This window comes from Diutina rugosa (genome assembly GCF_008704595.1).
Source record: "Diutina rugosa strain CBS 613 chromosome Unknown scaffold33_size146325, whole genome shotgun sequence".
Lineage (NCBI taxonomy): Eukaryota > Fungi > Ascomycota > Pichiomycetes > Serinales > Debaryomycetaceae > Diutina > Diutina rugosa.
The window spans coordinates 52,363-78,600 of NW_022995180.1; the positions used below are offsets into that span (position 1 = coordinate 52,363).

At 52.5% G+C, this 26,238-nt stretch overlaps 11 protein-coding genes across 11 annotated transcripts; 6 read left to right on the forward strand and 5 right to left on the reverse strand. All coding sequences in view use genetic code 12, as the record gives it.

Annotated features, from left to right (window-relative positions):
- Positions 1-20: 20 nt before the first annotated feature.
- Positions 21-1,928, forward strand: OSM2 (fumarate reductase; the record flags this gene model as incomplete). The annotated part of the gene is made up of 1 exon (XM_034157325.1): positions 21-1,928. One exon carries the CDS (start codon positions 21-23, stop codon positions 1,926-1,928), a length of 1,908 nt encoding a protein of 635 aa, XP_034010746.1.
- Positions 1,929-2,033: 105 nt separating this feature from the next.
- Positions 2,034-2,912, reverse strand: DIURU_004451 (uncharacterized protein; the record flags this gene model as incomplete). Its single annotated transcript, XM_034157326.1, has 1 exon — positions 2,034-2,912. The coding sequence occupies one exon, from the start codon at positions 2,910-2,912 to the stop codon at positions 2,034-2,036; it is 879 nt and encodes a 292-aa protein (XP_034010747.1).
- A 1,116-nt stretch (positions 2,913-4,028) lies between these two features.
- DIURU_004452 (uncharacterized protein) lies at positions 4,029-4,865 on the forward strand (the record flags this gene model as incomplete). Its single annotated transcript, XM_034157327.1, has 1 exon — positions 4,029-4,865. One exon carries the CDS (start codon positions 4,029-4,031, stop codon positions 4,863-4,865), a length of 837 nt encoding a protein of 278 aa, XP_034010748.1.
- A 395-nt stretch (positions 4,866-5,260) lies between these two features.
- Positions 5,261-11,092, reverse strand: BEM2 (Bem2p; the record flags this gene model as incomplete). Its single annotated transcript, XM_034157328.1, has 1 exon — positions 5,261-11,092. The coding sequence occupies one exon, from the start codon at positions 11,090-11,092 to the stop codon at positions 5,261-5,263; it is 5,832 nt and encodes a 1,943-aa protein (XP_034010749.1).
- Positions 11,093-13,043: 1,951 nt separating this feature from the next.
- DIURU_004454 (uncharacterized protein) lies at positions 13,044-13,481 on the reverse strand (the record flags this gene model as incomplete). The annotated part of the gene is made up of 1 exon (XM_034157329.1): positions 13,044-13,481. The coding sequence occupies one exon, from the start codon at positions 13,479-13,481 to the stop codon at positions 13,044-13,046; it is 438 nt and encodes a 145-aa protein (XP_034010750.1).
- A 619-nt stretch (positions 13,482-14,100) lies between these two features.
- Positions 14,101-15,780, reverse strand: NGG1 (histone acetyltransferase; the record flags this gene model as incomplete). Its single annotated transcript, XM_034157330.1, has 1 exon — positions 14,101-15,780. The coding sequence occupies one exon, from the start codon at positions 15,778-15,780 to the stop codon at positions 14,101-14,103; it is 1,680 nt and encodes a 559-aa protein (XP_034010751.1).
- Positions 15,781-16,208: 428 nt separating this feature from the next.
- DIURU_004456 (uncharacterized protein) lies at positions 16,209-17,522 on the forward strand (the record flags this gene model as incomplete). Its single annotated transcript, XM_034157331.1, has 1 exon — positions 16,209-17,522. One exon carries the CDS (start codon positions 16,209-16,211, stop codon positions 17,520-17,522), a length of 1,314 nt encoding a protein of 437 aa, XP_034010752.1.
- A 236-nt stretch (positions 17,523-17,758) lies between these two features.
- On the forward strand, positions 17,759-18,187 carry DIURU_004457 (uncharacterized protein; the record flags this gene model as incomplete). Its single annotated transcript, XM_034157332.1, has 1 exon — positions 17,759-18,187. The coding sequence occupies one exon, from the start codon at positions 17,759-17,761 to the stop codon at positions 18,185-18,187; it is 429 nt and encodes a 142-aa protein (XP_034010753.1).
- A 1,101-nt stretch (positions 18,188-19,288) lies between these two features.
- POT1 (acetyl-CoA C-acyltransferase) lies at positions 19,289-20,527 on the forward strand (the record flags this gene model as incomplete). The annotated part of the gene is made up of 1 exon (XM_034157333.1): positions 19,289-20,527. One exon carries the CDS (start codon positions 19,289-19,291, stop codon positions 20,525-20,527), a length of 1,239 nt encoding a protein of 412 aa, XP_034010754.1.
- An 800-nt stretch (positions 20,528-21,327) lies between these two features.
- Positions 21,328-23,022, forward strand: HSP60 (chaperone ATPase; the record flags this gene model as incomplete). Its single annotated transcript, XM_034157334.1, has 1 exon — positions 21,328-23,022. One exon carries the CDS (start codon positions 21,328-21,330, stop codon positions 23,020-23,022), a length of 1,695 nt encoding a protein of 564 aa, XP_034010755.1.
- A 91-nt stretch (positions 23,023-23,113) lies between these two features.
- DIURU_004460 (uncharacterized protein) lies at positions 23,114-25,465 on the reverse strand (the record flags this gene model as incomplete). The annotated part of the gene is made up of 1 exon (XM_034157336.1): positions 23,114-25,465. The coding sequence occupies one exon, from the start codon at positions 25,463-25,465 to the stop codon at positions 23,114-23,116; it is 2,352 nt and encodes a 783-aa protein (XP_034010756.1).
- Between the last annotated feature and the right edge of the window lie 773 nt (positions 25,466-26,238).

Below are 26,238 nucleotides of genomic sequence, written 5' to 3' on the forward strand. Positions count from 1 at the left end.
ATTACTACTTTACTCGGTTTATGTCCATTCCTAATAACGCGGTAATCATTGTTGGCGGCGGCCTCGCTGGCCTTTCAGCCGCTCACCAGTGTCTCCAGCGTGGCGCTAACGTGGTGGTGATTGATAAACAGGGGTTCCTTTCGGGTAACTCCGGTAAGGCCACCCTGGGGATTAACGGCGCCGGAACCTCTACTCAGCTCGATACATACAAAATTGGCGACCTGGCGAAGCAATTTTACGACGATTCGTTGGCTACGGCCAAAGACCGTGCCAATCCGCCGTTGCTTAAGGTGCTCACTTCGAGACTGGCCGATGCCGTCCACTGGCTCCAACAGGACTTTGATCTTGATTTGACAGTCGTTTCAAGACTCGGGGGACACTCTCAGCCACGTACCCACCGTGGCCACGACCTGAAGTTCCCCGGTATGGCCATTACTTACCGGTTAATCGAAGCGCTTGAAGATGTGGTCAAACACCACCCTGAGAGAGCCGCCATTTTAACTCACTGCCAGGTGATAGACTTACAGTTAGGTGACGACGATACTTCTGTAATTGGTGTCACTTATAAGGATTTGAAGCTGAAGGAGAAGCACTCAGTACAGGGGCCCGTGATCTTAGCCACCGGTGGCTACGCCGCTGACTTCACCAAGAACTCTTTATTACGCAAGTACCGCCCCGATATCATCGATTTACCTTCGACTAACGGCGTCCACGCCACTGGCGATGGCCAGAAGATCGTCATGAAGAACCACGGCGTTGGTGTGGATATGGATAAAGTGCAAGTCCACCCGACGGGGCTCATCGATTTGGACGATAAAGATACCATTATTGGTAAACTGCAACCGCGGTTCCTTTTCCTTGGCGCCGAAGCTCTTCGCGGAGAAGGTGGGATTATGCTCAATGGTGAAGGCCACCGGTTTGTTGATGAATTGGGTACTCGTGACCACGTCCTGGGAGAGATGGAAAAGGAGTTTAAAGCCGGAAGAGGCCCTCTCCGCCTCGTGCTTACTGAAGATATGGAATCTAAACTTGAGTTCCACGTTAAGCACTATAAGCAACGTAACTTGATGAAGACAATCACCGGTGCGGAATTAGCTCAAGAGATTGGTGTTGACCCTAGCGTATTGGCTTCAGAGTTTGACAAATACAATAAGGCGGCTGCTGGCGATATTAAGGACCCGTTTGGCAAACGCTTTTTCCCTAATACTCCTTTGAAATGGGACGCTAACGCTCGCTACCACGTGTCCTACGTGACCAGAGTGCTTCATTTCACCATGGGTGGTGTTAAGATCAACGACAAATCGCAAGTGGTCCATGAGCTGGGCACTCCCTTCGCCGGTCTTTATGCTGCTGGTGAAGTCGCTGGCGGCGTCCACGGCCATAACCGTTTGGGTGGTTCATCATTGCTTGCCTGTGTGGTGTTTGGTCGCTTGGCTGCTGACGAAGCCTGTGCCTATACTATGCAAAAGCTCACCAACACCCTGGCGGCGGCGCTCCGGTTGGATATGATCAAGGTCCATTTGGACCCTAACGGTCGTGGAGTTTCCATTCACGTGGGTGAGGATGACGCTACGGGCACCCCTGCCACTCCTGTTCCCGCTTCTAAGACTGCCTCCCTGGGTCCCTCCCCAGCTGCTAAATCATCTGATTCCGACAAATTTGCCATCCCTGACAAGCAGTTCACCGAACAGGAAGTGGCTCAACATAACACCAAAGAAGACTGCTGGGTAATCATCAAGAACGTGGTGCTCAACCTTACTCCCTTCCTCAACGACCACCCCGGTGGGTCGCAACTGATCGTAACCTACGCTGGCCGCGACGCTACGGAACTGTTTGAGATGTTGCACAGCGACGACTTCATCCCCAAGTACGTGCCGCTGTGCGTGTTAGGGACAATCAAGGGTAAGACCTCGGGGCTTAAGATATAGAATATTATATGTCCTAAATATAGATTGAAATATGTGATCAACGGCTTCTGCTGCTAACGTGTATGATAAATAAGTTTAATATTGCCAGGAAAGCTGAGGCCAAGCTTAAGCTGAGGATGTCAGGTTGCGATGATGGTTGAGTTTATTCTGGATGGTGTGGAGGAAGTCGAGTTCGACGTCGTCTAGGTCGAGACTGGCGGGGATATCGATAGTATCACCGGTAATCACCACTGCCTCGTCGGCCTTTTCTGGGTCCAGCAGCAGTGGTGGCAGTTCCACTACTTTTTCTGGTGGAGGAGGCGGTGGTGGTGGTTGAGCCAGCAGTAACAGCAGCAGCAGCTTATAGGCGGTGCCGGTGGGTTCAGGCAGCCACCAGTAGACAGGGTAGCGCCGCACCACGTTACCAGTAATCAATGCCACCGATATAATCAATAAACTCAGGATGATTTGGATCGGCAAGTACCACCACAGCATCGCTCGGATCCGGTCGTCAATACTTGGTAAAAGAGCTGAGGCGCCCGCTGGAGGGTGGACGCAATTAAATATCAGCATTAGTACACTCGCCACTGCCACCAGGAGAGCTCCCAGCGCCCAGTAGTTATCTCGTGCCCCCTCACTTAAAGAGAACAATTTTTGAATACACAAACCAATCAACGAGCCAAGGAAATGGCCCATAAACACGTTCCGCGGTTGTGCTAGCGGTACTTGCGACGCGTTGAAGCAAAGGATGGCACTGGCACCATACGAAGCAATGATCATGGGCGGATGAAACTTAGTCAACGCCGTGTGGCTCTTAAATACCCCTTCAAGCAACGCCATCCCGCAGAACGACCCGAGAAGGATCTCGACCCATATGATATAGTCTGGTTGCGGGCGCACCGGGTGGGTGCCGAGGATCCACGCTATCGGCCGGGGGAGCCTGCTCACCTGGTTGGCGGGTATATATCGGTTGACCAAGCGGTCGATGGTAAACTTGAACACCATGTTAAGGGCGTAGCATGTATTTGGTGGGAGGGGATGGGTATTATGGGTTGGAGCTCGGAGGTTAGCGCGATGCGGCTGGCATGTGGGGAAGTGGGGTATGCTGCCACTTACTCCAATGTGTGATGCCTATTTAGACTCTGTATATGAAGGCCTGATTATTAAAGTTAAAACATTGGGTATGTGTTGAACTTGAGGACGATGTTGGATATAACGAGTTCGTAGTCAGTACCCGATCCACTAAGAACGTAAAGTGTGGAAGTTGTGAAATGGTTTTTGTAGGCAAACATCAGATTCTTGATTTGTGGGTGAATATTACTGACAAATACTTTTATTTACTATAATCTAGTGTCAATCATTTCTATGTAGGTTTGGCCGGAAGCTGGTCGAGGCAGGCGAGATCATTCGATATGTCAAATCTATCAAAAGTAGGCTGTTGTAAGGACTTGGCATTGGTCTTGAACATCCCTTCCGGTTAGCATAGAGTAGATTGGAATCCAGAAAATTGACAGTCCCCGAAAACATTATATTTGTATTTGCATGAGGATAATCACTAACTACAGGATATTCGACTTTTGACGTTGCAAGAAGCTACTAAAGTATGTCAAGCTACACGGCGCTAGCCAGAGGTGGGAACTGAAGCTTCTAACACCCCCTTATTGTGAAGAGGGTGGTAGAGAGTCACCTATAGCGCAGCTCGGGTTTGGTTGAGGAACGCGATCCGTTGTCAGTTAGACGAGCAAAGGCGGGGAACGCGTCTGCATTCCATCAACTTCCATTGTTTAATTGACTTTTGGTCTCTAAAGAGAATCTGAATCAAGTTCGATGAGATCCCCAGTAGATTTGATCGACACTATAATCATCCACCCTTCATTCTTCCAAGTGCCGACTTGCACGGTGGCAGTTCCATTGACACCAAGGGTATGGCTAACTGAGAGTCTCTGTACACGTAGGGGTGGCTTGGGTGGTACGTGAACGAGACGGTAGAAAATAATCAGCTTCGTTGTCCCGGTGATCTCATGCGTGATCACATTCCGGCGGGACTTTTTCGAAATTTGATAAAGTGGTAGCGGTGCCATTAACAAGGGGAGGGGAACATCTACCGCTGCTTTGACGTTGATGTTCACAATCAAAGACATTAAGAACAAGTGGTGGGCCTTTTTGCGCAGAAGCAATAAGTTGGTGGCCACCGCTGAGCCAGTCTGTTCCGCCCAGCATGAGGCGAACACCATCAATGAATTGATGGTTCAGGCCTATGAAGAGGTGGACGTCGCTGGTACTGCGTTGCGGGCAGCGTATGCCAGGGAGCATGCTGCTGCTGCTCTAGTGCTTGAAGCACAGCTGAAGGTGAAAGAACTTGAAATAAAAAGGGCCCAAATGTATCGCGAGATACGTCTTGAGGAGGTGACCCATGAGCTACTTCGCGGTGTTGCCCGCAACAGAATCGATAACGAGGTAAACGCCAGCTTTTCGACATTGATGACCAAGTACTATGCTTGGAGAGACGCTGATGATGAGCTCGAGGAAGAATTTCGCAAAGAATGGCAAAGGTTATCTGAATTGCGTGCAGATGTTTATATTAAAGGCTTGGTTGTCGGCCTGTTGGAAAAGACGTACCGCCAAGCGCAAAACAACGCATCTTACACCCGATCAAAAATGTACTCCTCGCTGAACGAGCTCGATATCAATCTTGGTGGCGACAGGCTGGCACCTTCAACCATCAACAATTTTCGTGTCGAATGTCCCATCTGTTTGACCCTGGTAATTTTGCCAGTGGTGCCCGATGACAAAATCCGTTGCTCTCACAAGGAGTATATGGTTACTCCGTGTTACCATGTATTCCATGCCGAGTGTTTGAGAACCTGGATGAAGCACAAGCTTCAGTGCCCTGTGTGTCGACAGACATTGTATCGATATGAGATGTATGAGGCCCTAGTGGTGCCTGGGAACGAGTAAGCCTTAGTGTATAGTTGTAAATGAACGAGAATTGACTGATATGAAATTGCCTGATATCAGTAAAGGCTGATTCCAGAAAGATCAATCGGATTTTCTGATGTTGGAGCTCATTGTTTGGTGACAGTCAATATGAGAATAATTGCTGCTGTAGTATGGCTCAATAACGCGTGCGTGGTAGCGCCCGAGTAATTATAACAATATACCCATAACTAAATTTACACACAGGCCAAAGCCTTGACAGTCAAAATAATTTGAAGACCAGAATGACAATTATTTTTATCATAAAATCTTAGTTCTCAGCAATTGACAAGTTACACTAATTTATTTTGAGTACAACATGTTTTTGGTGATGGCAGTAACCTTGATCTACACTCATTTAAAACGTTTCTCATTCATTACGCATTGACACTATAATCTTCGTCGTTGATGGTTGGGGTGGGGAGGCCCAGGGCGTCGACCGAGGGGGGTGACGCCGACCCGGCAATGGTGCCTCTAGGATCCTCGTCGTCCAGCTGGGGCGCCAGGATCGCCCGCCCGTGGCTGTGGTGGGGCACCGCCTCGTCGCCGCTGTCGTCAGCATCGCTGGGGTCGCGTTCGTCGGCGTCGTCGATCTTGTCCAACAGGTGGGCCGGGCGCGAGTGCTGGTTGAGCACGGGCGTACCGATAATGGTGGACGGGTAGGCAGGGGTGACGGGGGTGCCGGTGACAGTAGCAATGGTGCCGCCGCCCATGATCTGCTGCTTCAGCGTCTGGGCGTATTCGGGGTCGAAAAGTTGCTCCAGGTTGACGATCATTTTCTCCAACACCTGGTTGATGTAGCCAAACTTGTTGACTAAACTATCAAGCAGCAGCGCTTCTGTCAAAGCAGGTCCAATCACGGTGGCCAAGTTCAGCGGCGTCATCTTATTAGTGGCCTGGTTGGTGGCGATGGCGGTGAGGTGGAGCAAAAGCACCCGCAACGTGTGGTAGTTGGTAGTGGGCAAGTTTTTAAGCACCGCTTGGTACTGGGCGAGTTCCAGCCGCAGCACCACCCCAGGGCCGGTGTAGTCGGCAAGCAGCGTCACCTCCACCATCTCGTCGTCGTTGGCCTCTTGTTTCACAGCAAATAAGCCTTCAATCACTTGGTCCGTCAAGAGGGCATCGGGGAGCTCGCGGAGGTACAGTTTGAGCACCAGTGTCACCGCGTGGACGTCGATGTTGGAGTCGGGGGACAAGTCCAAGGTGCCGGTGTTGTCGATGGTGTTCTTCAACTGGGTCAATTCCAGCACCAGGCACAGAATGCGGTAGACGCCGACGTCGTTGATGCCTTCGTCCTCGATATACTTCATCATCGCCGTCAACACGTGGGGGACAAGGGCGGCGTCACGAGCGGCAGCCACCGCCAAGGGCACCCCGAAAGTAAGGTTAGACGGCAATTTGGGGTGGTTGAGCATGCGGGAGAAGAACCAGTGGCGGTTGGCAAACCCGAGCTTCACCAACCAGTCGTTGAAGTCGGGTTCCAGCCGCGCTTGGAAAAAGAAGTCTTCGCCGTTGTCGCCGTCAACCTTGAAGCAGAGCGGCGTGAGGTACACGGGGAAGATCTTGCGGTTCTTCAACGTGATCACGACACTGGGTTTCTGCTTAGGGTCGATCTCCGGCTGGTGGGGGAGCTCACGTTCGCTGACCACGCGCTCAGCAATCGGTGGAGGCGGCGGCTGAGTTTGCGGAGCCGATACTGGAGGCGCTGGTTGCTGAGTCTGCTGCTGCTGGCTGGCGTTGTTGTGGTGGCCGCCATTAAGCGAGAATGGACGCAGCTTGGAGAAGAAGCCCAGGATCTTAAACCGCAGCAGCAGGTTCAGCTTGTACAGCAACGACTGGCGGCGCAACAGCAGCTGCAGCGACTTCTTGGTCAAGATATTGTTGGTCAGCAGCAACAGAGTGACGTACGGCAGCTGCTGCGGCGGCACCAGCCCCGAGAAGTGGGTCATCTGGTCGCGCATCTGCTTCTTCTTGTAGTCTCTAAGCAAGATGTCGTGCTGGCGCTGGAGCACCAGGCGGAAGAGCCGCCGCAGCTCGCGGTTGTGGGGGTCACGATAGTCACCGATTGTGAGACTATTTTGAGCCACAAGCGCCTCGTCAAGCTTAAGCAAGAAGTCAAACTCTCGCGTGTCGTCGGACAGAGGCTCGATGTCGCCCATGAGGTCGGGGGCTTCCACCAGCTTGAGGAATCGGAACACCAAGTACCGCTTCAGGAAGTTGATCATGGAGCCGTCAACAAACAGGGGCACGGTATTGATTTGGAGCAAGTTCTCGATAATCCAACCAAAGCAGGGCAACAACGGTTCCAGAGCGTCGTCCATCGGCACCGAGGGAGGGAGCAACAGCTCCAAGTTGTCAAACAGAGCCGGGGGCTCGTCAAAGAACAGCGCCGCCGCCCGCAACCAGTACTGGCTGTACACTCTCAGCTCCGGCAGGTAGATCACCGTCGTCACCGCGGTTTCAATACACAGCGGGATCATCTGGGTGCGGCTATCGCCTTCATACACTTGAGGAGCGTTGCGCATCTTATCCTGAGAGATCCGCACCATAATGAGAAGCGTCTTCATCCGGTCAAGCCGTTCTTCCACCAGGATATTGGCGTCAGTAAGCTGGATAAGCAAGTACAGTCTGAATTTGAAGAACAACTTAAAAAGCTTGCGGAAAACAAGAGGGAACTTCTTAAGGATAAGCAGCTTATCTTGGTCCACCAACAGCTCGAAGTAGTTGAACACGTTCGAGATGATGACAAACTCCTCGGGAGTCAGCAGCTTCTGCAAATTAAAGTCGAGCAACTGGTTGCGTTCAAACAACAGCTCCAACGCCTTGTTCACCTTCATCCAGTCATCGATGGTGATGCCGCGGTAGAACACCGTCAACAATTTGTTGAACTTCAGCAAGAACTTATCGATCTTAACAGTGTTTTTGTGCCCCGGAAGGTTGCGGTTGATGGGCACTTCGTGCAACAGGTTATTGAACTTGAACTCGTTGATGAGGTACTCGTCGAACTTGGAGATTTCCACCGGGCGGTACAGCTTCTTCACAAACAACTTCTTGAGCTTCTTGTAGTAATTGACTAAGTTCTCAAACAGCTTTTCCAAGTTCTGCAGCGCAATCTTGTTGGAGTTGTACCATTGTAAAATCTCGTTGGAAAACAATTTAAGCAACTTGATGAGGATCAGCTTGTTGATGAGCTCCACCGAAAAGTTTCCGTAGAAGTTGTTGATAAGCACTATAAGCACCTTCAAGATGTTGATCTGGATCTTAAGCAACAACTCGTAGTCGACCAGCCCGAGCTCCTTGAGATCCACCAGGGTGTCGAGCTGCCAGTTGGGGAACTCGCCGGGAGGCACCTGGTACAGCGGCAGCATCTGCTTCATGATCAGGATCACGGCGTTGCCACTGTTGATGAAACGGTAGGCTAACTTGTCCAAAAGATCCTTGGTGCTGATGAACAGGTTGTAGTTGAGAAGGAACACGAACCGGTACTCCGTCAAGTCGATGTGGACGCCCTCTTCGAAGTACTTGGCGTCAATCAATAAGAGGTCAATCAACTTATCGATAGTCCCCGCTCTGGGTACGTGGCGAGCCAGGACGACGTCGACAGTGGTAGCGTCGTCATTTGCCGAGGTAGCGGGGTCGCGGCGTTGGCTACGCCATTTGTCCAGATTAAGCAAGTCGTCGACGTCGATGCCCAAGCCAGGGACATCGTCGTCGTCTTCATCGGCCGCAGGCGCCTGGGTGGCAGTAGTACCGTTTTGCGGGTCGCGAGCCCCTTCAGTGCGGAACACTAAGTCGCCAGAGGGCACCGGTTCCGGCGACTCGTACTTCTCCAAGCTCACCTTCAAGTAGTCGTTGTTGAACAGCGGCAACCGGTTGAAGCCGCGGTCGGCCTTGATCGGGCCCGAGATCATCAGCGGCTGCACCAGCATCCCCAGCTCCACCAGGTGGACCAGCACCAGCAGCAGCAGGTGGTTGTGGGCAAACACGGCGTGCGGCTTTTCCGGCGGCTTGAGGTACAGCTCGGGCAAGTCGGGCTCGAGCTCGAGCGAGAGCTTCATGATCTTGTCCAAGTTGATCAGCTCGGTGTTGATGTCGATGAGGCGCACCAACTTGGCGTGGAGGGCGTTGATGGCGACGTCGTCACGGGGCGGCGCCGGGTTCTGCAGCGCCGGCGGGTCATCGAGAGTGCCGTTGACGCCGAGGTAAAGCACCTGGTTTAGCAGCTCGTTGGAGAAGATAAAACCCATGGCGTCGTACCGCTGAAGCACTTCTTCGTTGTACTTGATGATATCAGTATAGTTCGTCAAGTTGGCCAAGTACTCGTTCCAGCGGGAGAACAGGTAGTTAATGCGCTTCCACACCGCCTGAAGCTCGTCGACGTTAACTGTTTGCGGGTCAGGGTTATCGTTGTTAATCACAAGATCGCCAAAGTAGGGGATGACGTGTTCCTTAGCGTAGATCTTGCCCAACCCACGAGGAGCCATAATGTGGTACAGGTCACGGGCCAAGTTTTCGGGACCGCCTTCGTCGTCAGGTTTGCGGTCGGTGGCAAGATGGCGCCGGTCAAGCTCAAAGAGCACGGGGCACCAGTCGTTCTTCAACAACTTGACGTAGTCGCTCAGCACAAGCAGCCACACTTTGATGAGCCGCAACACCGGCTGACTCAAGATCACCAGCGAAATCCCAAGCCACAGCAGCATGTTACCCAGCTTATCGAGCAAGCACCCCAAGTCGATCCACTTCTCCAATAAGCGGGCCTTACGGTCGATGGTCAGCGACGTCTCGACAAACAAGTGGTGGATGAGCAACCGCGAAAGGTAGTGGATGTGGACGTCGTTGTTGAAGAGCAACGGGTTGCGCTTGTAAAAGTTGGGCACCCCCAGCGCGTCCAGCAACAGCGAGAAGAGAAGGAGCAGCTTGTCGATGTTCAGGTTCCACTGGTGGAAGTACTGCTGGTCGATCTTCAGGATGGCGTGGGCAAGCTCAAATAAATTACCCTTCATAAACACCAACAGATTAAGCTCGATAAACGGGTTCTGTTCGGTGGTCAGCAGCAGCATTGCCAGTTGAGTGGTGGTTGAAGCAGTGGCTGACGTAGCTGTTTGATTCGGTTTAATCAAGTCCATTAGTTGTTGTTGTTTGACAAGCATCTTCAGTTTAAACTGTACCAAGCGCCCTTCCAATCCCACGTCCTGGGCAAACAGCGGTTTCTGGATATCTTCCATCACTTGGAGCACTAGCAGCGCCGTGTCCTTTTTAAGTAAAAAGCCACCGAAATTGGCCTCAATATTCGCCAAAAGCTGGAGAATGCGTTCCCCTACTTGGATGGTATCAACACTGCCGAAGCGCCCCTCGGCGATGGCGGTTACAAAGTCGCCAATCAATTGCATCACCGAAGAGAACTGCGGCACAATTGGAAGAATGTTGATCACGGAAGCCACTGCTTTGGTATCGTCGCCAAAGAGCATATAATGCACTAAAGCCTCCACTGAGGTAACGCCAAATTTACCGGTTTCCGGGTTCCGTTGAAGTTGAGGATGAATCGAAGGGGAGTAGTGGGTGATGTGGAATCCTGTGTGCTCGTCCAAAGTGGCGGTGCTGTAGTTTAATTGGGAGTAAGGGCCGGTATGGGTGGAGTGGGTAAGGGTGGAGGCGGCGCTCAGGGCGGCGCCCATCGGCGTCGCGCCCTGGTGGCTCACGAGCGTCGGGGCGCCGATGGAGGCGCCGCTGACGGTGCCGCTGGTGCTGGTGGCGGTGCTGGGGGCGATGCTGGCGACGGCGGTGCCTGCGCCCAGCGCCATCGTCGCCACGTCGTCAAACTTGTCCATTTTCGGGGTCAATGGCGTCCCCATGGGTCCCACTGAGTCGTCGAGGGCGAACCGCTTGAACTGCGGCGCCTTGTAGAGGTATAAGTGGGACCCTCTGAGCTCGGCGCGGTAGGCGCGCGACGACAGCTCGATGTCGCCGGAGTGGGCGGTGGGCCCGTGGGCGACGTTGAGCCATTGGTGCTTCATCGGCGTCAGATCCCATTCGGGGCGGACCAAGCGGGCCAAGTGGTCTGGCGCCGGCGCCGACGCCAGCGGCGGCGCGATCGCCAACTTGGCCGGCGCTATCGACGACCCCGCCGCGGCCGCCGGCGCCGTCGCCGGCTCCGGGTTCATCAGCTTGCGCTTGTCCCTGTCCTTGCGCGACGACCAGATCTTTCTCATTGGTCGCGATGGTAAACCGGGTCGAAGGTATTCGGGAAAGGGAGGAGTTCAGGTGGTTAAAATTTTAATGCGCTGTCTCCTGTAGTGCGACGAGATTATTTTTCGAGGATGTAGTCGTCTACGAGCGGGGGGTAGTGCGGCTACCGAAATCAGCCAGGCCCCGACACGCTTAGTCGAGAGAATGTGCCCCCTCCCCCCAATCACGCCACTGCCTAGCAGCAAACTCAGCCTCGTCTCGCAATCAGTTACTACTCGTAACAATTATTATTATCCAATTTATCAGGGTAACCCCGAGTCCGCTGCGGCTGGTGGTAAACACCGCTAGTAGGGGGTCGCGACCCTTTGGCAGATACAAATGGTTAAGTAAGCGACCGCCACAATCACGCTCACCAAATGAATCTCGCTAATCACGATGACAACCTGGACCCTACAAAATTCCAACAGTTTTGACTATGCTGATAATTAACTTTATACGCGGCGTGGTATCGATGGTGGGCGGTGGTTTTCGGCTAAGGCCCCGCTTCGAGGCGCGGTTTACTTTCGTCGACTACGTCTCGCTGAGGTGACGGAAAAGTTCGCCTGAGGCGACGAAGGACGTGAACCTGGATTTCGCCCCCGACAACGGCGGAATCGTCTATATAGTCGCTGTTTCACCTGTGGCTATTGGTAGTGCTAGCCTCGTGGGGGGTAGATAGCCGGGTCATCGGTGACGATCTCCGTTTAAGGTTTTACCACGGCGGTTAATCGCACAGATGCACGTAGTGAGGATAGTGCGGGGGGAGCAGCCAGGGCCAAACACCGCCTAGACGCGTCGAAACAACCACCAGAGACGATGAGAGGTATAGGGCTTTGCAAAACATATTGATTTTCATTGGCTGATTGAAGGAAAGTGGTTTGGGGCTGGATTGGCTCCTCCCTAATTGATATCGTGTTCGTTGCACGTGGTGACGTCATAATCTGAGATACATCCACCACGCGGCTTTCGCTGCGGTTCGCAGATGGCCGCAGCGACAACTCCGACGGAGGACACCCGTGGGTAAGTCCGAAGACACCCAGCTTCGTGGCTATGGTGATTTTAACTGACATAACCTGTTGTTTCAGGATACGTATAGCCTTTTCAAGTTTCTACTTTCCCCGGCGCCTCCTGCTGGCCTACGTGTGAGGTGACAACGGTGACGTGTTCACTGGCGACGCGACTTTTGTTATGGGGCTGGACGCACGGGAACCCCGAGTGTTATCAACAGGCTGCGGCCATCACCGATATACCAAATATAAGTACTACCTACGTCGGTGGTTACCAGTGGTACCTGACCCAGATGTACACGTACAAGCATGGAACGATCGCCTCTCGAAATTTTGCGTACTCCTGTGGGAGAATAGCATGTGATTGTGGGTGCTATAATGTAATTTGAGTAGAAGTGGCTGGTGAAGTCTTGTGAACGGTAAACTGATTTGTGATTGCATATAATGGCCACTATTTGTACGTTTAGCCCAATCTATCTTGCTAGTTTAGTCCGCCTCTACTAACGCTAAACTAGTCTAAGAGACTGCCTAATTCGCCATTTTCCCAAACAAGTAACGGCCCGTTCATAACCATACCAAACGGCAAACGATCTCCCACCCAATTGAGACGGCTAAATCTCCGCTTTTGGTGATCAGAGTTTAGCGCCATCTTCGGCCATCACCAGGGACTTTGTCTTGCTCTCTTCATCCCGAAATCGGCAACATCTGCCGAAACAGCCAAAGCTAGCGAAGAAAGTAATGAAGTGAAGGATATAATAAAAGAGTAGTTTTGGTGATTCATCTATTATCTTGTCAAGAACGTCTACAGTCGTATTTGTTTTCGCTAGCATTTTTATTATAGATATCATAATTTTCAAACAAATTAGTCCACTGGTGTCTCCGACCCTTTAAATTGGAGGCCATGTCGAGAAGTATTGGGTAATCATATTTAAGCCGAAGGGGCAGGCGCAGGAGCAGCGTTGGCAGCGTCTTCAACGGGTTGAACGGCACCAGCGGCGTCAGCGTCATCGGGGAGAGCAGTGACGGCAGTGTTGGTTTCCACGGCGTACGACGAGTCTTGGAGGAGCTCGTTGGCCTTGTCTTCGGACACGGCGTAGGCAGCGTCGCTGTGGCACCCACAGGGGACGTATTGGGGAGGGAAGTTGTAGTAGTGGTCGCGGTAGTGGTAGTCCTTGATGATGGTGATCTTCTTCTTGTAGTAGTACAGCTTGTTACCCCAGCCGCCGAACAACAGGTTCAAGATCCCCGAGATGATGCCGAAGGTGGCTTCACCTTCAGCGACAGCGGCAGCTTGGGCTTGAGGGGCAGGAGCAGCGGCAACGGAGGCGACGAGAGCAGCGGTGGTGGCGACGGTGGTGAACTTCATTTGTGATAGTGTAGTAGTGACTTCAAAGGTGATTGAATTAAAGAAACCAAGGAGAAAATTACCAGATATTTATAGTCGAGATTCCTGCTGGCTGGTGGTTCTAGAGCTTCCGAGCGCTGCTCCCATTAGGTCGCCCTAAACTATCGTCCGAGGCACGCTTTTGGCATTGACGACAATACATGAAGCGGGCGACCCGAATTTAGGTTCAACCATGGCACATCGGGCCCCCGCCTCACTAGCATCGTCAGTTTTGAGCTAGCCGGTGCTATACTAGTGAACCGAGTGATTCTAACGCCGTTATCTAGACTTCGAGATCATCTACGACAGTGCCGTAAACTTGAGATTGTCTGTCTCTGAGGGCCCCTAGTAAACAACGCGCGCCCCTTGCCTAAGGGTCTGCTTAATTCGAGGCACCTAGGGGAACAGCGATGTGAGCACCCGCCCCGAAAAAAAAATTAAAATAAAAATACGGAAACATCCCGCCCTAGCGTGGCCACTTCGGCCAAACAGGAAGATATGCCAACCTAGAATCGCACCTACCAGCCCTAAGCTCTGCGTTAGTCGTGTCTCATTAAAAAGTACATGCACAGCGATCAAAATTATACACCCACGTAAGATTTTACTCTGCCTGGCGAATTAAGTCGGTGGTGGTGGTGACCTCGTCGCCGTCGCCGTCGTTGTCGTCGCCTTCCGTCCCCAAAATCAGTTCCTTCGGCACCCGCTTCATCACCTCCGGCGGCGGGAAAAGCTTACCGATATTGTTAATCCACCGCTGGCGCTTGTCTAAGAGCGCGCGCAACCCCAGGTTAGCCGCCTGCTGTTGCTGAAGTTGCTGATGTAGTTGTTGCTGCAGCTCAGGGGTGGTTTTCTGGGCTGTCGTCGACGTCAGCTTTTTCTTCTTGTTCTTCTGTTTTAACCGCTTCATGTACGCCTGGTCGACCTGTTTGTCCAAGTCCTCCAAAATCGTCTGATATTCCTGGTAAGCCAATTGTTCCTCAATTATCAGTACTAACCGTTTACGGTGGTCGCGGTTGCGCTGCACTGCCGCCCGAAGCTCATGCTGGAGCTTACGCATCTCCCCGCACACCTCATCGTCTTCGCGGTTCATCAACCACTCTTCCGGGTGATCAACAAGGTTAGTGTGAGGCGGCTTCTTGACGATGGCGCCGGCCTTGGTCGATGCCGCCTCGTCGATGATGGGTAGGTTGGTGAAAATGCCAATGTACTTAAGCTCACGGCGTAACCGGTCTTCAAACGACAGGTAGTCGCTGACGTTGGCGGTGACTTTATAGTCTTCAACCGAGTCGAGCTGAGTGGCGACGATATCGTCTTCAGGCTTAATTGAGGCTTCGTCATCGTCAATATCTCTGGCGTTGGCTTCGTGGGTCAGAAGCACTGCGCTCAAAAGTCGCAGCAGTAAGGGGCCGCACAGCACTTCTTCCGTATAGAGGTTTTCGTCAACAAGGTTGTCGACGGTCCCCTGGGCCAGATACAGTTCAAGGGGGCGCACGTGACTCGGTAACCCTGCCGAGGTCTTGCCGGCGTCCTCATCATCCCACAGATCGTTATAATGTTCGCCAAGTTTGGGAATTAAGTAGGGAGTGACGTCAGGATCGTAGTCGGCGTCAATGCCAGGGGGGATAACGTTGCTTTCCTCGAGAAAGTCAATGTCCGTGTTACAAAACGGGCGGAAATACAGCTCGATGTATGCTTGAAACGTCGACAATTGCACCGGGTTGCTCGGGGGCTTGATTTTACTGAAATCGGTATCAGGAATTTGCCCCGGAAGGTAATCTTGTAAGTCATTAGTAGGGTACAGCGCTACCCCGTACTTGCGGCAGTAATAAGCTCGATCGGGGTGGGCGGGTTCCGGTTCGTTCCATAACCCTAAATCCTTTGCGGCTTCCTGAAGACTTTTCACCACCAGCAGCGTTGACACCACCGCATTATTGGTTGAGCCTTTAGTAGGGGTGACTGGTTCCGCCTTAACGTCAGCAGACGAATTCGCGGTAGACGGTGAGTTCAGCTCATCGTCGCCGCCATCAATGCGTCGGCGTTTAGCCACGTGTTCATCGTCATCGTCTTCGGCATCACCAGTGGCGTTCAAAAGGTCAAGCGCCTTGCGGTCCTGTTCGTCGACGGCATCGAGCTCGGTGGAGAATCGGTTGAGTAACGTGGCGAGATTGTTGAGCACGTTGACCAGGGGTATCGTCCGCACCGCGTCGCCGTCTAATAGTCCCACCAGCTCATCATAGGTGAGTCCCAACTCATCAATGATGTTGCTGAGGGTACTGTTCATGAGAGGCAGGTCGAGGTGTGTTTATCGCAAGTCGCGCGCGGAAATTTTCGTCAACTTGAGGGGGATAGTGATTTCCAGCCTAGGTAATGGACACTTAAGAAATGAATGGTCTCTCAGCCAGTTTAGTCTTATTAGGCTTTGAGATTTATATCAGGTAGTTCCTTTTGATTAATGTTTTTTTGTGTACTCATGGTGATTGCCTGAAACTTGTTTCGCGTCGCCCCATACGTAAGTCTCCTGTTCATACTACTCATACTAGACACTAATTTCACTAAAATTTATAACTAACCACTTTTACTATTACCAACTTAGTGAAAACATAAATACCCATCTGAAAAAGTTTTTATGGTGACCATTTTTCTTTCACACTTATCACCGCCTTTTACACCTACGTCTTCGCACCACCCGCGGTCCGCATTTGTTTACCAATGAAGCGGGTCCCCAGTCTCCCCCCCGACCCCCATCTGCTGCCACGACGGCTGCCTCAGAAGTGGCCGCCCAAGGACCCCGACGCCGACGGCGACGATACCACGGGAACCAGCACCCCGAAACGGCCCAACTCGCTGGCGTTCGAGGTCGTCGCCAGCACCCCGTTGTTCCACCTGCAACTGGTGCTGTTTCTGTCGCCGATGGCGAAGCTAAACAACTTGCATTTGGAGCTGGAGGTGATTGAAGAGGGGCACGACTCCGGCGACTCGTTTGTCGCCGCCAACCAGACGATTAACGACGATGACGACAGTGACGACAGTAGTGACAGCTCCCGGCTGGAGATATTGATTGATACTCCACCGGTATTCACTCGCAAACGGATGATGGACGACCTGGACGCGCTGATGTTGCACCACACCCCTGCCACCAGCGCGCTGGGGGGCGAAGGGCTGTGTTACCTGCTTAAACTCTCGTTTAGCGACTCCACCCCGTGTCCTCAGCCATTAAAAGCGAAAGGCTACGGACGCAAACGGCTTAAATTTAAGCCTGACGAAACCCAGAGTGAACTGGAGTTCACTATGGACCATCATACCCCGACTGTGTCCAAGGCTCACCGACATCGTTTACTCAACTTACTGCATCTGGTGAAGACGCCAGCGGGTACCAAGATCACCGAGATGGTCGACGATATCTCAATGCTGACTCCCCGTGAAGAATTACGTTCCAAACCGCTACAAACACCGCTATCCCAACTGACACCCGCCAACCTGCGACCCAATCTGCGACCAGGAAGCCACCACGGTACTCCCGAGAAAGCAGCTCCGCCTTTGTCGTCATCATCACGCTTTACTACTCCGGCGATGCCGTCTACTCGTGACGTACCGCTTTCATACCGGCTTAAACAACTGTATCATCGCCAAGACTATCAGATCGTGGGTGAGTTCCCCGTGACGCTGGCGGGGCTCATGGACGAGTCTGAAGAAGGCGTCCACATTGGCGACAAACGCATTGTTGCCGAGGACTTTACTGCGGCGCTCCGCGAGAGCTTCTTATCGCTGACTAACCTCCCCATTCTCCCGCCATTATACTACACTCAAGATACCCTTAAGGACGGAGAGCTTGCCGAAGTTTTGACATTTGAGTCGATCAAAGAGTTCTACGAGACCATCGCCGGCGACGAAATGGCATCGCTCTTGCGGTCGGAGCGGGTGAGATGGCACCCGGACAAGTGGGTCGGCGCCAACGTCGACCTCGACGTGGTTCATCATGTTTCACTGGTTGTAAACAGCTTGTACCAGCAATTGCACGAGTAGGCGGGCCCTTTCCTTTCACCGATGACCACTACGTATATACCCCTTTCCCGCGCTTTCGGCATGTTGCGCGTCTTCCTTTTTGTCATAGAAATAGATACTGAAAGGTAGAGCCACTTTTGAGTCACCTAATCGGTGAATAAGCTAACAAAATCCTGTGCGTGTGAGCCCTGGTCTCGCGCAAAAAAAAAAAAAAACACGAACGATCAACAGTGGTGGGTTCCTTCGAATGCGTTGGCATGAGTGACGACAACATCGTGTTCCAGTATGCCAACGAGTGCGAGCTTGAGATCCACTGCTCTCCCTTTGGGCTTCTGGGTATCTTCATCAAAATTGTCGGCACCGACTTGATGGGTATCGGCAGCACCATGGGGGTGATCACGGGCACTACTAAAGGACTCATCCATTATAACGACTCCAACGACTTGATCAACCAGAAATACAAGCTCTACGTGGTCATTGACGACGATGACATGCTCCGCATCGATTTCACCAAGATTTTCTTCCCTGACGACGAGGAGAACGCCGCCCAGGTCGACAGCCCCGCCACCCAAGGCGACGACGTCGAGGTGCCGACGCTTATATTTCGCGGCAAGTGTCCCGACGGACGCCCCGATAATATTGAGCCGTTTATCGGCATCTTCAGCTTTGAAAAGGAAGACTCTTAGTTTTCTAATTCTTTGGGATAAGTGTCACTAATATCCCCACAAGCAATAGCGCCCATTTGTGTGTGTGTGTGTCCAGGTTGCCGACGGTAGCCGCGCTTTGGCGTGCCGGTACCGGAAAGTTTTGAGTGCTCGGGTATTCAGCGGTGGGCGAGCCGCTAGCTCGGGTTGCCGGATCCAGCGCGGGGACAAAAGGAGGGGTGGCGACCGAGCAGTTTACCCTGTTTGGGAACGTGCCTTAGGCACACGGGTGAAAAATTTCATTAGCGGTTTGGTTAGATAAGCAAGCACACCCACGCTCCACCGTTTAGCGGCTACATAGAGTCTTAATACATTCAACGTCGTATACATTGAGATAAAACGTAAACCGTTATCGGTACCTGCCACCGACGTTTCAAGACGGTTTTATCAGCGGTAGCCTATACTCTATTACTTGGCGATTGTTGTGGTTATGGTAAATAGTGGGGCAGGTCGAGGGACAGTGGTGTTGGTCGGATGCTGGTTCCGCCAAGCAAACTCGCCGAACCGATCATCACCTCCAGTTGGCGGCGGGTGAGGTCACTCACGGTGGCACAAGGGGGGCATATCGAAGAAAAAACATTCAAAAAAGGCCTCGCCAAAAAAAAAACGTGCGCAATGCGGGTTTATCTGCCGAGGTCTTCTACGATAGAGCAGGTGCCGGCTGTCATTTGTGGGGTCGGCTTTCATATGACATCCCCCAGGAAGAGCGAGCCTTTCGATTCAGGCTTGTGTGCAGTACTCGGGGACCGACTTATTGCCATGTGAATAACCCCCAATTTGCGAGCGGGTGGGGTTTCCGGAAATTTACGCTAATCAGTAATTGCAATAGTACCAGAATGACACTCTACGTAGCATCATCAAACCACGCCCATCAGTTCTAGCGGCTTGTTTCCGATTCGGCGGCGGGCCCGATAAACCCCACTTTTCACCGCACTCAGTGCGAACACTGACCCCCCTCCCATTGACCGAGGCATAGCATATGAAACCGCAGTATACGCAGGAAGCACTCGGACTATATAAACCCCCGCGTTTCCAACCCCGGGGTCTTTCCTTCACTGATCCCTCAGTTTTACAACTACTAGCATGAACAGATTGAACCAATTGTCGGGCCAATTGAACCCCACCGGTAAGGACGCCATCAGACAAAAGAACCCCGACGACGTCGTCATCGTCGGCGCCTACAGAACCGCTCTCACCAGAGGGGGCAAGGGTAAGTTCAAGGACGTCGGCTCCGACTACATTTTGTCGAAGTTCATCGCCGAATTGCTCAAGAAGACCGGGGTCGAACCCAAGGACATCCAGGACGTTGCCGTCGGTAACGTGTTGAACAAGGGTGCCGGGGCCACCGAACACAGAGGGGCGATGTTGTCTGCCGGTATCCCTTACACCGCCGGTTTCATCGCCATCAACAGATTCTGCTCGTCGGGGCTCATGGCTATCTCCGACATTGCCAACAAGATCAAGACCGGCGAGATCGAATGTGGTTTGGCCCTTGGTGTCGAATCGATGTCGAAGAACTACGGTGCCGGCGCCTTGCCCACCGTCGACGAACACCTCATTGACGACCCCGAAATGCAAAAGTGCATGATCCCCATGGGTATCACCAACGAAAACGTTGCCGCCAAGTACAACGTCCCCAGAGCCAAGCAAGACGCCTTTGCCGCCAAGTCGTTCAACAAGGCCGAAGCCGCCCAGGCCGCCGGCAAGTTCAAGTCGGAAATCTTGCCCATTGAAGCCCTCATCAACGAAGGCGACGAAGACGACGAAAAGTGGGTCACCGTCACCGTCGACACCGATGAAGGTATCAGAAAGGGTGTCACCGCCGAATCGTTGGGCAAGATCAGACCCGCGTTCAAGGCCGACGGGGTCACCACCGCCGGTAACTCGTCGCAAGTCTCCGATGGCGCAGCCGGTGTCTTGTTGATGAAGAGATCCGTCGCCGAAAAGAAGGGGTTGCCCATTGTCGGTAAGTTCGTCCTCTGCTCCGTCGTCGGTGTCCCCCCTGAAATCATGGGTGTTGGTCCCGCCTACGCCATCCCCGAAGTGTTGAAGAGAACCGGGTTGCAAGTCAACGACATCGACCTCTACGAAGTCAACGAAGCCTTCGCCGCCCAGGCCCTCTTCTCGCTTGAACACGTCGGTATCCCCTTGGACCGCGTCAACAAGAACGGTGGTGCCATCGCCCTCGGCCACCCTCTCGGTGCCACCGGTGCCAGACAATACGCCACCGCGCTTCCTCAAATGAAGCCCGGTGACATTGGTTTGTCGTCGATGTGCATTGGTTCGGGTCAAGGTGCTGCCTCGATCTTCGTCAAGGAATAGTTTAGTTATGATTTAATGAAAACGAGAACGGAACACTACATTGTAGGGGGGGTTGTTGGCAACGTAGAATGTCATCGAACCCGCATTTACATCCTTGCAGTCATCACTTCCTTCTGTCGCTACCGCTACCAGATTTGACTATAGATCACGATTTATGATTAAAGTGACTATATTTTTGATTTTTGATATCACGTAACATCGTTTAACCTTAAGAAAGCCCTTTAAATCAGCCACCTTTTGTATTTGTGAACTGCAGGGTGATTGCGCATCTACGCTTCGAATTTCCATCGATCGTCACGCACCCTTGCTTCCACAAGACTTTTGAAAAATTAAGGAATAAAGCACAAGATGGGTTTAATAAACGTAAGTCTTGACCTTTAGTGATCTCAGGTATCAGTATATTTGAAAAGTATTCGCTGTAGTCATCATAACCCCTACTGGAAGCAATAACCTGTTGGGTAGTGGCTGGTGACAAATTACGACCGCCTCCCCACATATTAACGCTCGGTGCCGAAATTACCGAGCATCGGAGAGTTTACAACGTGGGCGCACAAAATGTGATGAAAACTAGCAGTAATGAATGAAATAAACTATCTGGATACATGCTAGAACCTCTCTTTAACTCCCTATCATCTGTAACCACTTCTATCCGGTGGCAATCGGGGAATTCCATGAAATAATTCGCTCGGCGCAAGTATGTCACGTGATACGCACGCTGGTAGGTTCCATCCCCTTCCACCCACGGCCAAAATTTTTCACATTAAAGCGGCCCACCACTCCCACTTCCAATCCCGCAAACAATGTTGAGATCGACCACGAGAACTTTTGTGCGGAACTTGTCCCACAAGGAATTGAAGTTTGGCGTTGACGGCAGAGCCGCCCTCCTCAAGGGGGTCAACACCCTCGCCGACGCCGTCTCCGTCACCTTGGGTCCCAAGGGGAGAAACGTATTGATTGAACAGCAATTTGGCGCTCCCAAGATCACTAAGGACGGGGTCACTGTCGCCCGTTCGATCACTTTGAAGGACAAGTTTGAGGACATGGGGGCTAAGCTCTTGCAAGAAGTGGCCTCGAGAACCAACGAGTCCGCCGGTGACGGTACCACTTCCGCCACCGTGTTGGGGAGATCGATCTTCACTGAATCGGTGAAGAACGTCGCTGCTGGTTGCAACCCCATGGACTTGAGAAGAGGTACCCAGGCCGCCGTCGACCACGTCGTCAAGTTCCTCCAAGCCAACAAGAAGGAGATCACCACTTCGGAAGAGATTGCCCAAGTCGCCACCATCTCCGCCAATGGTGACCGTCACATCGGTGAGTTGTTGGCCCTGGCCATGGAAAAGGTTGGTAAGGAAGGTGTCATCACCGTTAAGGAAGGTAAGACCTTGGAAGACGAATTGGAAGTCACCGAAGGTATGAGATTCGACCGTGGTTACATCTCGCCTTACTTCATCACCGACACCAAGTCGGCCAAGACCGAGTTTGAAAACCCCCTCCTTTTGATCTCGGAAAAGAAGATCTCGACTTTGCAAGACGTGTTGCCGTCGTTGGAAATTTCTAACCAGACCAGACGTCCTCTTTTGATCATCGCCGAAGACATTGACGGCGAAGCCCTTGCCGCCTGTATCCTCAACAAGTTGAGAGGCCAAGTGCAAGTGTGTGCCGTCAAGGCCCCCGGTTTCGGTGACAACAGAAAGAACATCTTGGGTGACATTGCCATCCTCTCTGGTGGTACCGTGTTCACCGAGGAATTGGACATCAAGCCCGAAAACGTCACCGTCGACCTCTTGGGTTCGTGCGGCGCCGCCACCATCACCAAGGAAGACACTGTGTTGCTCAACGGTGAAGGCACCAAGGAAATGATCCAACAAAGATGTGAACAGATCCGTGCCTCCGTCGACGACAAGGCCACCAGCGAATACGAACGCGAAAAGTTGCAAGAAAGACTTGCTAAGCTTTCCGGTGGTGTCGCCGTCGTCAGAGTCGGTGGTTCGTCGGAAGTTGAAGTCGGTGAAAAGAAGGACAGATACGACGATGCCCTCAACGCCACCAGAGCTGCCGTGCAGGAAGGTATCTTGCCCGGTGGTGGTACCGCTTTGATCAAGGCCTCGACCACCTTGGACGAAGTCTACGACCAATGCCACAACTTTGACCAAAAGTTGGGTGTGCAAATCATCCAAAAGGCCATCACCAAGCCCGCTACCAGAATCATCGAAAACGCCGGTGAAGAAGGTACCGTCATTGTGGGTAAGGTCAAGGACGAAGAGGAATTCAATATCGGTTACGACTCGGCCAGGGGTGAATTCACCAACATGATCGAAGCCGGTATCATCGACCCCTTCAAGGTCGTCAAGAACGGTTTGGTCGACGCCGCCGGTGTCGCCTCGTTGTTGGCCACCACCGAATGTGCCATTGTCGACGTCCCCGAACCTAAGGGCCCTGCTGCTCCTGCCGGTGGCATGGGCGGCATGGGCGGTATGCCCGGCATGCCTTTCTAAAGGTGAAGTAGACCCAGAATATTTGTAAATAGGACACAATTAATGAGTATGATGAAGTGAGAAAATATGATCGTAGTTGTCTAAATACATTTTATGACAAACCGTCCTCCACCGGCGGCGGTTTACGCCGAAGCAGCTTAGACAGGGCACGATTAGCAAGCGTGTGGTGGGGGGCTTCATCTTCCAGCAAATCGATCGCGGCATCGTCAAATTGAGGCGCTGACGGCATCAATGCCAGCGGCGGGTCTTCGAGGAACGTCTCTTCATGGGAGTGTACCGAGGAAGTGTCGCCACTACCAAACCCTTCACCGACGTTACCAAAGTCATACGACGGTTTCTTAGTCAAATCAGGGTTGACAGTGGGGGGACGGTCAAACCCTTCGAGGGGGTTACCCATCGACACGTTGGATGTCTTACGGCCACGCCGGTTGGAGATCATTTGTGGCGGAGTATACAGGTGCTCCAGTACCGTTGGCGACGGCGGTTTATCATCCTTAAAGTACCATTTGCCGATCTTCTTCAACGCTCCGCTACCCGACAGACTAGTCAGTGATGTAGGCTTAGCGATGGGAACGGCGGGGGCAGTGGCCACCGAGTCGGCAAGCGACGCTAAGTCAGCATCGCTATTCGGTGACAGAAGTCCGTCTAGAGTAAACGATTTTGAGTTGCGAAGCCGTTGTCTCATCGCCTGTGCTTTCACTTGAGCCTTGGAGAATGTCGACAGCGCTGCCTTTTGAATACGTTTAGCCAGTGGGGTTCGGTCAGGAAGGTCATCGGCGACTTCATCCAATGACTCATGGTCGGTGCTCTCTTTAGACTCTTTGGTCAGTTGAGTCGCTAAAGATAACAGCGAGTTACGCAGACGAGTCAGCGGGGCCTTTTCCAATGAAGCAGCTGTTGACGGTTCGTCTTCAGTGGTTTCGGGACGAACCAGTTTATCCCAAATACCACCGCGGTATACTTCATCCTGAGTATCGTAGAAGGTCATGTCATCCCAATGAGGAAGCACCAACAGGTCACGGATTGCTTCTTCAAACTTCTTTTGGATCAGGTTGGTGACAAAGTTATACAGCAATTGGCGACTCAGCACCACCGGTTCGATCTTAAGCTCCATTTGTGGTTCAGTTTCGTAAGTGTACCATACTCTTTCTGAAGGTGGAGGCTTAATCTTGATGAGCATGGGTCCAGCAAACTTATTCAACGTGATTTTCAAGGTGACATCCATATCACGTTTGTTAAGGCGTAAACCGGCGACGGCAATTGACATTTTGGTGGCGATTTCTACCAGCATTTTCCCCGTATAAGTGAGGTAAGTCAGGAGAATGACGGTGCCATCAGGGTTAATTTCCTTCAATTGAGGGTAAGTGAAGTACGGAGCCGAGTCCCCAGGATAGATGTGAGTGATTTTGAACTCGTCCATGAAACCGGGTTTCTTAATCTTAGTAAGTTTCCGCAGAAGTTTACTGTACAACCAGTTATGGATGGTATGAGTTTTTTGTAAGCCAAGGAATAACCGTCCCAATAACGCGTTGAGCCATTTAGTCTGCAATTGCCCTTCACTGGAGTAGAGGGTAGAGATCAAGTCGATCATATGCTTAGTGTCAAAGTGAAGGGCTTTGGCGTAGATCATGGGGTCGAACGAGCTACCGGTGAGGGCCAGCTTTTTGATGAGACGCGTAGCTCGAATGAGGGCAAACCACCAGTCTTCCTTATCGATATTATAGTCACAGTAGATGAAGAACGCCGCGCCCTTAGGCGGCGGTTGCGCCAGCAGCTGTTCCATCATCGGCATGAACTCCAGCGGGATCACGGCGATCGCGGAGTACTTCGTGAAGAGCGCCAGCTCCATCATCTGGGGCGGCCATAACCGCACAAAGTGGTTAGAGAGGACAATGACGTGTTTGACGTCAGCGCACCGCTCGTCCTTATAGAGGAAAAGGTTACCGTGCTTAAGCACAGCGTAGTAGCGGTGTTTGCGCTCCTGAGGATCAGTAGTTGGCGAGGCAGCAGCGGTAGCACTAGCGCTACCAGCAGACCGCGGCGGATGAGGGATGGTACTGCCATCATCATTGACGTGGTGTTGAGCCAATTTGTAAAGCGTCAGGTATGCCAGTTTGGTATCCTGGTCCGAGATTGGCGGCGCTGGTGTGAGATCGTCGGCGGACTCGAGGTATTCGGTGGTGACGAGGATCCAGCCCTCTTTGTATGCCTCCAACCCCAGCGAGCGCAACTCCTCGAGTTCGCCGGCGCGTATCAGCGACAGCAGCAGCAGCTTTGACGGCGACGCCTCTCGCAGGTGGACCAGCGACAGCGCTATTGGCGCTACCTCGGGTTCTTTGGCGAGACGGTGGCTGGGGAGGTAGATGAAATATAGGTAGAAGAGCCCCGGGAGGAACGTGACCCCGCCCACGACGTAGGCGACAAGCAACGCAAACAAGCCCATGGGGGATCGGTGACGAGAAGCACTGGCTTGAGACTTGGGGGCTCCGTCTGGCTGGTGGTGTTTACCCTGAGGCACCCTGTCCGGTCGAGATCAAGACGTGGCAGTGCGCGACTCGCGATCCGGCGCCGCGGAGGCGCTCTGCCAGGTCGAGGTAACAAGACAAGGATATGGAATATCAAAGCTTTGAGTGGGTGTATCAAATGATGAATATATCACAATTCTTTATTGTTATCGGAAAATTTGATTTAGCATTCTCGAAGATACGTGGGAGAGGCTGTGCAGTTATTGTCTTACATGGGCGCTCTGGCGCGATTGTTTAGTGACGTTGGTGCTGGCTTCGGCACATATGGCTACCGAGCAATTTTCAGCATTTGCGGTGGGGGAGGGGGGAGCAGAGGGACAGTGCTGGCGGCGTTGTCGAGGGGTGGCCACCAGCTCCTGCTGACGTAGCGTGCACTGCATCGCCGATGGGGGGCACTAACCCTGCATTTTGAGATGTAGCTGCCACCTGCACCCGATCCATCGAGCACCGCGCCAACAATAACGCCACGGACGCAAAATGTGGAAACGGGCAGTGGCAACGGTTGGCGAGAGGATCTCGGGGTGAAACGATAACGTCATGGGTCGTTTCAAGGAATACGGGCTCCCCGGATATTACACAGAGGGCAAGCATCAGGGCGGGCGCCGCCCCCGATGGCGTGGGCCACAAAACGACTAAATCTACTTAAGCATTGGTCTCCAAGGAAGAAATGTAACACGGGATTTTGGTAACC